The following is a 13,450-nucleotide window of genomic DNA, read 5'->3' on the forward strand; positions in this document are numbered from 1 at the left end:
CTTCAGTAGTTTACCAACCAGCTGCACTGACTTACACCATGGGATTCAAGACTTCCACATGGATTATTGTCAGCCCTTAAGAAAGACTGCTACCATCAGTACATGATAGTATTATGGGGGTCCTGCCTGAGAACAGACTGCACAAGCAAGCATAAATAGGGAGGCAAGAAAAACATGGGTCAGGATTGCCCTGAGAACCCAGGCACATGCCAGGAGGACACAACTGTGCTGCAGATACAGATGCTGCTGTGCCAGCCTTCTGACAGGAGAATGGTCCATCTCTGTAAGCATCTCAATCATGCTTATAATGCTCTGTAATTGTTTTGCAGAGTTAATTAGAAAGTAGGAGCAGCAAAGGTCAGGCTGAGCCTTAACTGTGGGGAAAAAAAAAAAATAAAAACCCTTTCTGAACATGCCTGCTAATCAACTTTGTATTTGCTACAATTAATAAGAACCCATCAGTTATTTGAAAAAAACATAGTAGTAACATCTCAGTCCACACACATTAAGCAGAAAACTAAATATTAATCAAAAATTTTAAAAGGTCATTTGGGAGCATAACACTTCAGCAGAAAAAGACCACAGCTTTACAGAGAAGCCTAGTCCTACATCAGCACAAACAACTTCCTCATTACTTGAAGTTTTATGCCCACACAGGGCCTCAAGAACTCCAGGAGGAAGGAAGCAAACTACCAGACCAGTTCATACACTCACTGCACCTACCCTGCCCACACTGAAGACACTAAGGAAGTTTACTACATCTAAAGCCTACTGTCAATTTATTCTGACAGAGCAGATCTGTGGACAACAGTTAGGCTTCCCCCAGTCTCAGTTAATCAAGATTTACAACCCTTGTGAGGGACACAAAAACCTCACACTATACCCTGAAGAAAAAGATTAAATTACTACCAGAGAATCTTGAAGGTCAAACCTGCCTGTGTAGTTAATTCTTTCTTAACTAGGCAGCAGCTGATACAAGCACCTCACTGTAGTGTGAGTTTGGCAGCCTGGCATTATTCTCATCTCATATCATACTTGTTTCTTTTATTCTAACATGCATTTATTCTCAATGTCTCAGGAGTGCAAACACTGCCTTTTACAGCTGCTTTTATCTTCATCAGGAGAGCACCTATAAAGCACCTAACAAAGAAGCCATGCTTCTTTAATTAATTGATTTGAATACATTTAAGACATTTTGAAATTATTACTATCAGTTGCACCCCCCAGGCTTACACCCAGCTTAGAGCAATCCCCCAGGCTGTGCTCTCTGGAGCACACAGTGCTGCAGAGTTGGGTAAAGGAGGGGAGCAGCAAAGTTCTTTGCAAAGCTGTGGTGGGCACGCACTGCACAGCCCTCAGTTAGGAGCCTGTGTTCTAACTGAGACAGGCTTTTAAATGAGGCAATAAGAGCTTGAAACTGCAGGGATGGATTCAGGACAGGCAACCAAGATGAGAGAATTTTTTTTTAATCACACCAAAAATGTCTCTGCCTGGTTACATATGAGGTCATAAAATATCACCAATTACAAGAGCATTTCCTCCCCAGGAACACCATTTCAGAAAGGAAGTTGAAATCCACAAAGGTACTCATTAGACTTAATACCTTCACTACCATCTAATTTTTCAGACCACGTTATGAACTTCCCCATTAATGCAAGTATTGCAGACCAGTTTCAATTAAGATTATAATCACTTGTTGACATTCAGTCAAACTTCTCAATTTGTTTTAGTTCTAAAAACACAATATAATACTTGTACAGTCTTCAGGCAGGAAAACCATATGTTTTCCCTTTAAGGACACCTTTAACAATGCAAGTTATTCATCAAACCAACCAACCTGCCTGAAAAAATTAAAAAGACAAAATTAAAACCTTCAGCTTTTACATTTATAACTGATGTTATCATAACCAATTCAAAGATTACATTACTCCATGTCTCATTTATTTGCCTTAATTCAAAGTGTCAATGTGAAAACTTTAGTCCATCTAATTAACCTCTTCTCACTTCCCATTTAAAACTAATTATCTTAAATGAGCCATTAAATAATTCTGAATGCAATAAAGACAAATGGCTGTGAAGTATTAAATCAGACAAGAAGGAAATACACAGGTTTATTTCCTTGTAAAAGCAATCATCTCCTCCATGGCAGAAGCAGTAACTCTGCTTTCAACCTTTGACCTTCCAGTGTAAGAGAAGTGACACTTCCACTCCCTGTAGTGGGCAAGGTTCACTCCCTGTGCAGAGGAACACCATTTTAGAGGGATGGGCAACTTTTTCCAACAGCTATTTAGGAATAGTCTCTGTATTTAGGCCTCTCAGACAGCTGATGTTTAATAATTGCTCTTCTACCTGGCAAGCTGTATGACAAGGAAGCATTTCTCTTGCCAGAAGGTTTTCCACAGAGAGGTGATTCTTTGGTTTTTTTGTACTGTCACCCAGTTTACTGTATTTAAATGAAACATACATTTGTCAGGAAGATGAATGATTCATAGTTTCTATCAAGTAAAAATCATCAGAAAACTTAGTTCTCAAATCCTCTGTCTTCTTTCAGCTCCCAACTCTCCCCTGTTTAAAGCTCATGCTGAATTTAGACTTTTTCCCTCACACCTCCTTTGGAGTACTTTGGACAAGTCTTCCTGACTCCCATTGGCCAAACTCTGCCCTTTACTGTTCTACCAGAATACAACATTTGTCCTTTGTGGGCATTCATCCTGTGCCTCTTCTCAGGAAACCCATGCCTGGGCTTTGCACCTAGCCCAGTGTGAGAAAGGAAACTTTGATAAGAGTACTAAACAAAATGTAACAAAGGAAAAACTCCTGAAATGCCACAATGCAGCATTGCTATCACTGAACTGTGGCCTGGCCAGTTACTGATTTCCAAGTCCATTTCTCTCACAGAAACTTTCTTTAGAAGTTCTCACACTTTAGATGGGCAATCCAAGGTCTTAACAGAGAAGCAGGTAACACTCATATCACTATTTAACTAGTGAAAAACTTTCCAAATACTGTAACCAGAAATAAGGATAGTAACTTCCCAGCCATACTGTGGGAGTAAAAAGGAAATAAAATGAGCCCCCTTGCCAAATTACTACAAGAGAAAGTGAAGACTAGTAGGACTGGAAACCAGGGAATCTGCTGTTAAGTGGCTGGAGAGCCACTTAACTTTTTTTCCTAAAGCCACATTTAAAACAGAACAAAAAAAAATACATGCTAGTCATCATATTGTTTGATTGGGAAGGTCAGGATAGAAATCTTTTAGTCAGCAGGGATGAAAGGAAAGTGAACTAAATGGAAGTGTCCTACTACTACAGAAGAAATAGTTTTCCCTGTATGTCCTATAATTAAAAGTGCAACACCACAGAGCACTTTAGAGGTGCTCTGCATCCTGATTAACTTTCAGCTCTGTCATGGAAATAACAGGTACAAAGCCAGGAGTCAGACTCAGGGGTTTATTCCACCTGAGTTCTTGTAGTTTCATGCAGACTCTGATGTAAGACACATCTGCCTAAAATTCTAACAAGCAAGTCTGGATTTAAGTAAGATCCTGGATATTTGCTACTTCCCTTACAGAAAGCTAGTGATATGCTGAGCACATCTCAAGAAGGAATATTTAGCAGCACATCTTAAGAACATGTACTTGCCTTAATGCCATTTCCCACAAATAGGCAGAAGTGACCTCTGTTCTCACAGAGAGAATATAAAAATTGATTTATTTTTAAATAACTGTATAGTTTAACAGAAGCTGTGAAACAAACTGACATTATGACTAATTGAATGGAAATAGCTCATCATAAAAAACTGAATTAGGTAATGCAGAAAGGTGTAAAGCAAGAAGATGTTTTCAGGAAACACAACCCCTGGAATTCGTTAACGTTCTGCAGTCTACAGCAATGGAGTTTGTCTTAAAAAATATATTTACATCAAAGTATAATAGCACATTAATTAAAAAATCAACAAAAGTCACATGAAAATGTGAGCATAGTAATAAAAAATTTCATTTACAAAGAAAAACTAAATAACACCACAAGTTGCATTTTGAAATCATTTTCACCAGCACCAGTGAAACTTACATGTTAAAGGTTTAAACACTCAGCTCCTGTTCTATAACAAATTGTCAAAATTGTATCCATCTTGCGTCTCTAATTCACCCAGATAGAATTCCTCAATTCAAACTGAAATTAAATCCTAGATAGCAGTAATGGTGGAACCCCAGTTCACATAAACATAATGCAACTATTATTAAGTGGTCTTCCCTTTACATTACTATAAACAGTTTTATTCTTCAGCTACAAAATATCTTATTACCTAGACAAATTACTGTGAAGCCCACCTACAGCTACAGGCTCAGCAGGAAACACATTTAATAGCCACCAATTATATTTATGCAAGAAGTTCTGCCTTCTCAGCAAAAGGAATAGAGAACTTATTTTATTAGGGATGTGACAAACACACATTTTCAATCGCTCTGTGACAAACATGTAATTGGTCTCAGTATTTGCTGACCACAGAGTAAAATAAATCCTAATGAAAGAACCCAATCTGGCCAGCAAAGTACAGCTTTGCCACTACGAAAGAACAACTGGGAAAGAGCAGTGGGAGCAACTCTAAAGTAATGCAAGGATGACTGGAAAAGGAGATGCAGTCAGCATGTTCTGGGGCTGCATAAATCTGCCCCCAGAGTACACTTCATACCACAGTCAGGCCCCAATGATTCCATTTTTCTTCTCTTTTTCTTCAGAAATATCATTACAATAAAAACAACACTACTTACATGAGAAGGTGTGATCTTTAATATCAATACACTGCAAAGGTATTTTTAAGCATCTGAGCAACTGTCAAAGGGCTACAATATTTGAAAAATGTATGTCTGTTTTGGACTTTGTTCTTTAAGTTTAGCAAAAACATAGCAAACTCAAGGCCTGCAATCAGTGTGAGTGGTGTGTCCATCAGCTGAACAAGCTAAGAAGCCTTTCAGCTAGCAGATAGAAGGCTTATGTGTCAGTTTTACTGTTTGAACTCTTCAGAGCCTTTGCAAAATGCAACTGCTTTGTTTCAGAAGGTTTTCTTTGTACAGCAGATAATTCCAAAGGCAAGGCCCAAAGGTTAGAACTGGTAGTATAAAGAAGAGCTAAACAAAACTGGTAACAAAGTCTAATTTTGAAATTCTTGCTTCAGCTGAGTAACATGACCCCACTTAAAAGGAGTCATCTGTTACTGTTTGGGAAGTAAGGGTAAATTAGAAGAGATTTTAAAGTTTTGCTACTACTCAATACTTGAAATTTTGCGCTTGTGGTACTGAGAATGTTTATGACACCAGTAGTGTTCCTCTTGTTAACACAAGGAGATTAAGAGCAGTAAGTTCCCCAGTGAAAGTTCAAGCTAGTATGAAGAAAGGAAATAATTAGCTAACTCTAACCCTTAAACCATCTACAAGGAGTATGTGGTAATCAGATCAAGCAAAACACTTCAAATATAAGCTGAGCAATAAATTTTGACCACGTGACATAAGTCATGAGACTTCTCTCTTTCTTGCAATCTCAAGCAAGCCTAACAGTTACTTTAGACCTCCCTCACATACAATCTCACAAAAACATGTATAAATGTGTCCAACTTACGTCCACAAAATAACCAAGCAGTTGCTGGCACCATTTTAATGCAACAACTTTCAAACACACATTTTTCCACCTAGCTCCAAATGAAGAATAACAGTACACAGTTACACAAAACCAGCACTAGTCCTGAACTGGAGATCAGCAGCCAAATTTTCACAGGAAAAGATCCTCCAGAGTGGATTGATAACCACATAACAAAGCATAAAACAGCTAAATCCTCTCATCAACTGTACCTGATTATTTTTAGGGGTGGAAGGAGGGAAAATCTGTTTAGAATGGTACATCCATGTACACTTGAGACTGAGCTCTCATCACCCACCTAGTCTCAATGAGGTAAGCAGTGTATGTTTCTTGTATGTTCATGGCATTCCTCCCAGTCCGTTTTTCAGCTTCTGAAACCGTGATTTCCATTTTCTTTGCCAAACAGTCTTCCATCTTTTGAGAAGAGGAAAATAAAGATTCATGTAACATTAACCACACAAGGCAAAGGCTACTAACCTTGCCTCCCCTTCTCCTACACCACATTTGTTCAAATAAGACTAGCCTCTGTGGAATAAAGGCTTTGACAGGGCTTTGCTTTATACCTATGTTCTGTATCACATTTGCAAGTGAAAACTGGAAACCTCCTTTAGGGAGAAAACAGAAAAGTCAACAAACTGACAACTTCAGGTACCAAAAACCACCCTGAGCCAGGAGGATACAGAAACGAGAAATATTTTTTCTTTACAGGTAACAAAGTAACCCTTTTTTTAAAAACAAACATGCTAACCCCAGTATTTTCTATCCAAACACTTCCCAGCTACCAGTGAATTCCTCTTCAGGACACTCGGGACACATGTAGCCACCTCTCCCCTTTCACAGGAAACAGAATATATCCGGACCAAGATGTTTTTCTTTTAATCTCTCAGAGGAGGATCGTTATCTTTTACACACTGGCCGCCAGAAATCAGTAAGGACCACACGCCCACCATGGAAAGGCAGAGCTGCACTGAGCAGGGAGGGGGAGTCACTTGTGAAATTACGGGGGGAGGGGGAGACAAAAACATAACTGATAATAATAAACAATAATCTGACATTAGGGACGAGGGCAGAGGGTGCATAAAGCTCTCTCACAGCGGCCAGGACGGGGCTGCGAAGAGAACCCCGCAGCTCAGAGGGTCATGCTGCACAGCTCTGCCCCGCGCTCCGCCGAGCAGGGCTCGGCCCCAGGCAGCGAAGGAAGGGCTGGACCCACCTGTAGCCCCTTCCCGCCGCGGGGTGGCCCGGCCCCTCGAGCCCCGCCACCCTCCCCGCCCGGCGCGGGCAGCGCGCTCAGGAAAGCCCGGTGCTCGCCCGGCGGAGCAGGCCGAGAGCGCGGGGAGGGGGACGCTGCCCCTCCGCCACCGCCCTCCGCACCCTCACCGCGGCCAAGGGCTGCTCCGGGCCCGGCAGGGCACCCTCGTCTTCCTCCTCTTCTTCTTCTTCCTCCTCCTCCTCCTCCTCTTCCTCCTCCTCCGGGCGGCTGCCGCTCGGCTCGGGCTCGGTGCTCTCCATGGGGCTCGGGGGCTCGGCCGCGGCGCTGCGCGCAGGCGCTGAGCCGGGCTCCGGCCGAGCCATGGCCGCTCCCGGAGCCGGGCCGGGCCGGGGTGTGTCTGCGGGCTGCGGGCGGGGGCGAGCCCGGCGGGCACGGCCCTCACCGCCCTCGCCGCCGCCCGTGCCCCTGTACAGGCTCGATCCGGGGGCGCTGAGGGCGTCCTGCCCGCCCTGGTGCCCAGAAGGGGCTCCTTCGTGCCCCGATGCACGGGCACCCCTCGCTGGGACCGTGCTCCGCTCGCCCACAGGCAGCCTTGAGCCTCCTGTCCCTGGCCGGGACAAAGCTTCCTTCAACCGCACTCTTACAGCTGTAAATGTTTATTTCTAAAATTTGCTTGTGTCGTTGTTCCCCTTTTAGTCCTCAGGTCACTGAAGAGTTTCTCATGCCATGCTTCATACACCTTTCCTGTTTGTTTTTTCGTTGGTTGGTTGGTTGGTTGATTGGTTGGTTGGTTGATTGGTTGGGGCTTTTTGATCCCCTGTTCTATTACAGCAAGTAACACACCTTAAACAAAAATTAAATTCCATACTAATGGGAAATATTTCAGATATTTTCTCATCTTTCATCTATAGCAAGATTCGTCACTTTCTTTTACTCAGTCTCTTTCAGCAGCCATTAACTTTCCCACAGGATGTTTGTTAGCATTAGGCAGCTCGGGTTGTTTTTTTAAAGCCCACCAGTCTGTTATTTCCCTACTCACCCCTTTGGTAGGAGTGAAGGGCTCGGTCATGCTGTGTTCCTTTTGCCTCACCCTCCTGGCTGCCAGCTTTTTCCATCAGCTCCTTCCCAACAGTGCTGGACGTGCAGAGATGCTTTCTGCTGCCCACCATCTCTGCTGAGGAACACCCAAGGATGGCCCATCCTGCCACACTTCCTCAGGAGGGATTGGAGTAGGTAAAACCTGCCAAGTTCAGCTCTGGAGAAGCCCCAGCCATCCCATCTCTTCTCACTGAGCAGGAAAACCCCCCCTGTGCATTTCTGTAATTCCCTGTCTGTCTTTTTGATGAGACATTCAGGAAGCCCACCCTTCAGCCCCTACAGAACATCATACACTGTAGATATATATATATATATATATGTATATATATATGTATATATGTATATATATATGTATATATGTATATACCATCACTATTGGGTCTCACTATTGGGTTTATTACCTCATGGTCTCATGGTGACTCCACAGTCCCCGTGGGACTGGCAAACTGGATGAAGGAGTTGTTCCTATTTATTCCTCATTCTCCAAATACCATTTTGGACACTCAGGAACAGCGTCATTGTTCCCTGGTTTACATATCACATCAGCCCCTGAGATTTCCCATTCCTGCACCAGATTCATGTCCTTTGATTCAGGCACTACATTCTTTATTATTCTTATGTAGCTTTTTTTTTTCTTTTTCTACTCTTTTCAAACCCAGGTTAAAGGCCACTTTGGGAGATTACAGAGTTGATATTATGGGTTTCTTTGCTTTCCTTTTTTCTGCTTTGTGTAGGAAATGGGGTTTTTGTATTGTTGACCAGAGATGAATTTGCATACATTTTTCATCCAAAAATTAATCTTTTTCTTTCAACAACAATTAAAATAAATCTCAAAATCCCCTTTGAAGACCCCATGAATTAATATTTGGCGTCTGGTTTCTATTCTGTTGTCTTCAATGTTTATGCAACTTTTTCCTCAGATTGTTTGAACTGATACCTCAATCTATCCTTTCCCACCCCTCCACCACCGTAGCTGGATGGAGTTTCCCAAGCTTTTCCACAGAAGGTTTTCCTAAAACAAAAGTTTTTTACAAGTGTGTGAACTGTGATTTGTCCTCTGAATAGGACTGATTTAAGATTTGTTTTCTAAACCCAAGGTCCAGTTCAGATGTAAAAGCACGATTGCCTGTTGTAAGACACAGTCTGTTTTTCATTAAGCTATGGTTTTCTTATGTTTATTCAAGATGTACATCAAGATACATACCTTGTATCAATTACACTTGCATTTGCAGCATGTGCATGCTTAAATTTTTCTGATCCCTATCAGTTATATAATGGAAATATTTATATGAAACTCATGCAGGATATCATACTTTGTACTAAATATTTTTATTATGGAAAAAAAATCATCAATAAAGTACAGTAATATATTGTAGGTCTTGCATTCTAAGATTTCAAAAACTATTTTCACCTTTGAATTTTATTCATACACTAAAAGATGTGGAGAAGAGTTAAAACATTACATAGATAGGATGAGGGTAGTGATAGAAGTGCCTAAATCAAGATGACTGGGAGCCTGGGCAGCCCTCGCGTACATTACAGCCTGGAGAGTTCAGAGGAGAGTGAGATGTCTCTAAAAAAACCAATGTGCAATGGAGAGATCTTCCAGAAACACCAAAGTCCTCTTCCTGAGCCACGTTTCCCTACCTCAGCCTGCAAAGTGGGATAACAGTGTTTTCTCACAGCACAGTGCTGCTCTCAAGAGAACTTCCAGGACTTGTGCTACTTTGGTCAAAATAAGCTCTAGTGCTACCCCCCTAACTGGGCACAGCCACTCGTGCACCCAGGGTCCCCCTGCGTCCCCTCTTGTCAGGATGTGACTCCAACCTCCTGCAAGTCACTCTAACCAGGACACTCTCCCGCTGTTCAGCATCTTCACTAGGCAGCAGGTCCCTTGTTCATCAACTAAAAGAAGGCAAACTCTACTCAACTTCCTACCTCCAAGTCCCTTCTGAAGCTGCCCTGACCCCCATTACAGTCTCTGGAAAACAGGGAACTCTATCTTTTCTATTCTGTAAATCTATTTGTTTTAATCCTACTGTTATACTGGATAAGCTGCTTTTTGATGGAAGAAAGCTATATTACCTTATAAACTGGTTTCCTGGTGTTTTTTGTTTTATGTGTTATTGGATTTTTCAACAGCCTGTGTTGCTCTGGCAAATAACACCTCAAAAAGCGCCATATTAATGAGAAATATTTCAGATATTTTCCCCTTTGTCACAACACTATTTATCAGTATCTTCATTTTGAGTTCCTCATCTTTCAACTTCTTAGAAGTAATTAGATTTAAAAGATAATAAAACTACTAACAACAACCATCATGCTCCTGAGAACCAGAATGAAAACACCTAAAGCAGTGGCTCTGCTTTGCATCTATCCTGCAACACCCTCAGCCTTTCAGTAACCTCAGGAAGAGAGAGCAAACCAGCCAATATTCCTGCTGACTGCGCATCCTGTGCAGCAACTGGCTGTGCCAGTGCTCCAAAGCAGGGAGGTTCAGGACAGAATGGATTCATGGAGCAACACTCTGGAGCTGAGAACACACCATCCACCACACATATTTTAGCTGATAATGTTTAGGGTGCCTCTAGCCCACTCCCAGGGACTGGCCACCCCTTCACAACTTCCAGTTTAGCTGCTATTGAAACAAAACCCCCATGTGTGCCTGCCTTAAGACTGCCTTGTAACACAAGCCAAAGCAGCAAGGCCAGGAGTTTCTCTTCAAAAGCACATTCCTGATCCGTGGTTCAGGCTCCTGGATCCTATCATAGTTTCACTACCAGTAATAATAATAATACAAAGATCATGAGTCAGGCTGTCAAACTGCTCCTATTTCCCTCTACAGAGTAATTCCTCCAGAACTGAAGGTTTTGCTCTCCAGAGGCACCCGGCAGCCCAAGTGATGCCAGGCTGTGCTGTTGGTCTTCAAAGGCTGATCCCCACTGAAGAGCCTGGCATCTGTCTGTGTGTGATGTCCTTGGGGTGTGATGGATGCAGCAGAAAACACTGATTGCTTAGGATCCCTAAGAAAATACACAAGAGGAGTTAATGTCAAGGAACTGTCAGTAAAAGGCACGAGTAGCTGCTTCAGCATGGCAGAGTGCAGGCAGAAAAGTAGGTGAGTTCAGGCTCCTCATTGATGTATTTCCATCATCTAAATATCTGAGTGAAATGAGTACTAAGGTGTAGGAAAATCAGCATTTTGTTAATTTTCCAGAGAAAGAGTGGAAAAGAGATATGGGTCACTCTTGGGGTGGGGAAAATCAATCAATTTCACTCAGTCTAAAATTGGTGGCAGTGGTTTCCATCCCTTTCAGCAACAGCATATCTCAGTACACAAATAAAAACAAGAAAACCAAAACTAGCCCACATTTTAGAAAGAACATGTACAAACACATCAACAGTATGAATGAAAATATATTGAGAGTGGCTTCAAAAGCAGCTCAAAGTAAGCCATGAGAAAACTTCAAAGGAAGAAAGCCAGATGATGTGTGACAGAATTGAAGCGGAAAAAAAAACCAAGGCACCTCAATAACATTGTAAGTGGTAGAGACCTGTAAATGGGTAGACCTCTGCTTAATATTGGTGCAGCTTGGAATCAGTCAAGGAAGCTGTTACATACAGTCTGTGAGAAGTTAGAACTTAGGCCAGTGCATCTGGAGTATTCAAAGCCTCCAATGAAAGCCAGACATCACTAAGAAAATGCAATTATCCTGTGTGGCTACCAAAACGAGCATTAGCTGAGAGGCTGGAGCACAGGGATGTGAGCAGGGCTAAGGAGAAGGGGAGAAGGACAAGGCCACCTGTGCCCAAAGCTGGAATGGCTGTGTCCCTCAGGATGCAGTGCTGGCTTTGATTGATTCCTTGTGCAACTGGATCATCAAAGGTTACCACACCACTGCTGGGACAAGCTGTAGCAAGGGAATGGGAAATGTAAAAGGCCATCATGGTGTTTTTCCTTAGGTGGTTACAGGGACCACAAGCCATAGCAACCCATCCAAGATCCCAAACATCAAAACCCTGTGAAACTGAGACAGTGCAAGGTAATGAGAACTTTTCCCAGGGACTGATGGTCACCCTCAGTGCCACCAGGCAAAGACATTTAAATTTAGTCGACGCTCCCAGGACTGGGGCCAGTGTCCTTGTGAATGCAGGGTGGAGACAGAGGCTGGATTGGATCCACGCTGCAAGGTGCACATCTTTCTCAGGGAGCCACTGCTGATGGCACAGTGAAACCAAGGTCATGCTTATAAGATGCAGAAGTGATGACATTTCTGGGGTCAAATTAACTGCCTGGACAAGTTGGGGGTAGTACAATATGAGCACACAACATAAAAACCAATACATACTGTGGATTTGTGCTCATTAGTAGAAGTTAAGTCTTGATCCTTGATGTCTTTTAATACTTCAAAGTGTAGAACAAATTCTGTTAACAAAAAAGACACTCACAGACCTCTTCTGAAGCCCAGCATCACTGTTGATATAAACAGATTAAAAACAGCAATGCAGATGCAAGAGATATCAGTCCAGTAGTGCAATGTGCAGGCAATCAAGAGGGCCAGAAGGATATATCCTGATTGCACAAGTAAACCTGACATCTTTTGTTGTAATCGGTCATTTTAAACCCTGCTAGGATCTCTGGGCCCTGAAAAGCATGAAGGAGGTCCAGAGGAGCTCAGGAGCATTGGCCCTTACATTAGCACTGTCTGGGGCACGGTTACATGCTCCCTTCTTTCTCTCCCTTCACATTTCCTGCCACAAGAAGGTGATTTTCACCCCTGGCAATAATAACAGGTTTGAGTCCCTTGGCCTGGCACATGTCCACCCTGAGGTTACCCTGTGCAGGGGTATTTTGTGCCCACGTTGGCAGCTTCAAATCTATTGCTTGATTGCTGAGCCTTGCCTCCCAGAGTGGGAGCCCAGGCTGTTTGAAACCCTCCTTTAAACATATGCTATATTGTTTCAGGTGTCCAAAGTTTTATTTTACTTCTCTAGTAAATATCTTCCAGCTCCTAAATGAGAACTTTGGGAAATCAGCTCCCACAATGCAACTTAAAAATCACCCTGCAGAGACCCTACGTTCCTCAGCTTAAATCCAGCCTTCAGTGTGTCTTGAGTTATGAGGCTGTCCAGACCACTAATAGAGGAGCAGGGGAATTTACACCAAAAGGAATAAACAAGCCAACAATAAAAATAACCATTTATCTCTTCTTCCTCCCCAGTGTCTTACTCAAAAGGTCACTGTGTTCTTTCACAGAAGCAAAGCTCTGTAATGTGAATTTAGGCACTTTAGGCTAAACCCCAGAGTACTCACTTTCCCCCAAGTAACTTTGGTGGATTTTTAGCTCATTTTTTTTTTCCTTGGATAAGGTCTAAGAAATAACCAGGTTCTCCAGAACAGAGCAGATAGTCAGGCCAGTGGAGCATGTGCTGAGGGGCTCCCCTGTTGATCTGGGGTGACTCATGGCATAGTGCCAGCCTCTCTTCCCTCCTCTTCTTCAGACAA

General features: G+C 42.7%; 2 protein-coding genes across 3 annotated transcripts in view; one reads left to right on the plus strand and one right to left on the minus strand.

Moving 5' to 3' along the window:
- Nucleotides 1–7,208, minus strand: part of SNX4 (sorting nexin 4) — a 32,779-nt gene extending 25,571 nt beyond the window's left edge. Inside the window, exons 1-2 of one of the 2 annotated variants that reach the window (XM_058028289.1) lie at nt 7,014–7,208; nt 5,932–6,047 (exon numbers count right to left, since the gene is read on the minus strand). In XM_058028289.1, coding sequence (XP_057884272.1) covers nt 5,932–6,047; nt 7,014–7,208 — 311 coding nt within the window. The remainder of the gene's footprint in view (nt 1–5,931; nt 6,048–7,013) is intronic. The other variant, XM_058028290.1, reaches the window with a different exon arrangement.
- LOC131085932 (TGF-beta receptor type-2-like) overlaps nt 7,207–13,450 on the plus strand; it is a 39,468-nt gene continuing 33,224 nt past the window's right edge. Inside the window, exon 1 of the mRNA XM_058028511.1 lies at nt 7,207–7,494. Within this exon, the coding sequence (XP_057884494.1) occupies nt 7,207–7,494 (288 nt within the window). The remainder of the gene's footprint in view (nt 7,495–13,450) is intronic.

This window comes from Melospiza georgiana, chromosome 7 (genome assembly GCF_028018845.1).
Source record: "Melospiza georgiana isolate bMelGeo1 chromosome 7, bMelGeo1.pri, whole genome shotgun sequence".
Taxonomy (NCBI): Eukaryota; Metazoa; Chordata; class Aves; order Passeriformes; family Passerellidae; genus Melospiza; species Melospiza georgiana.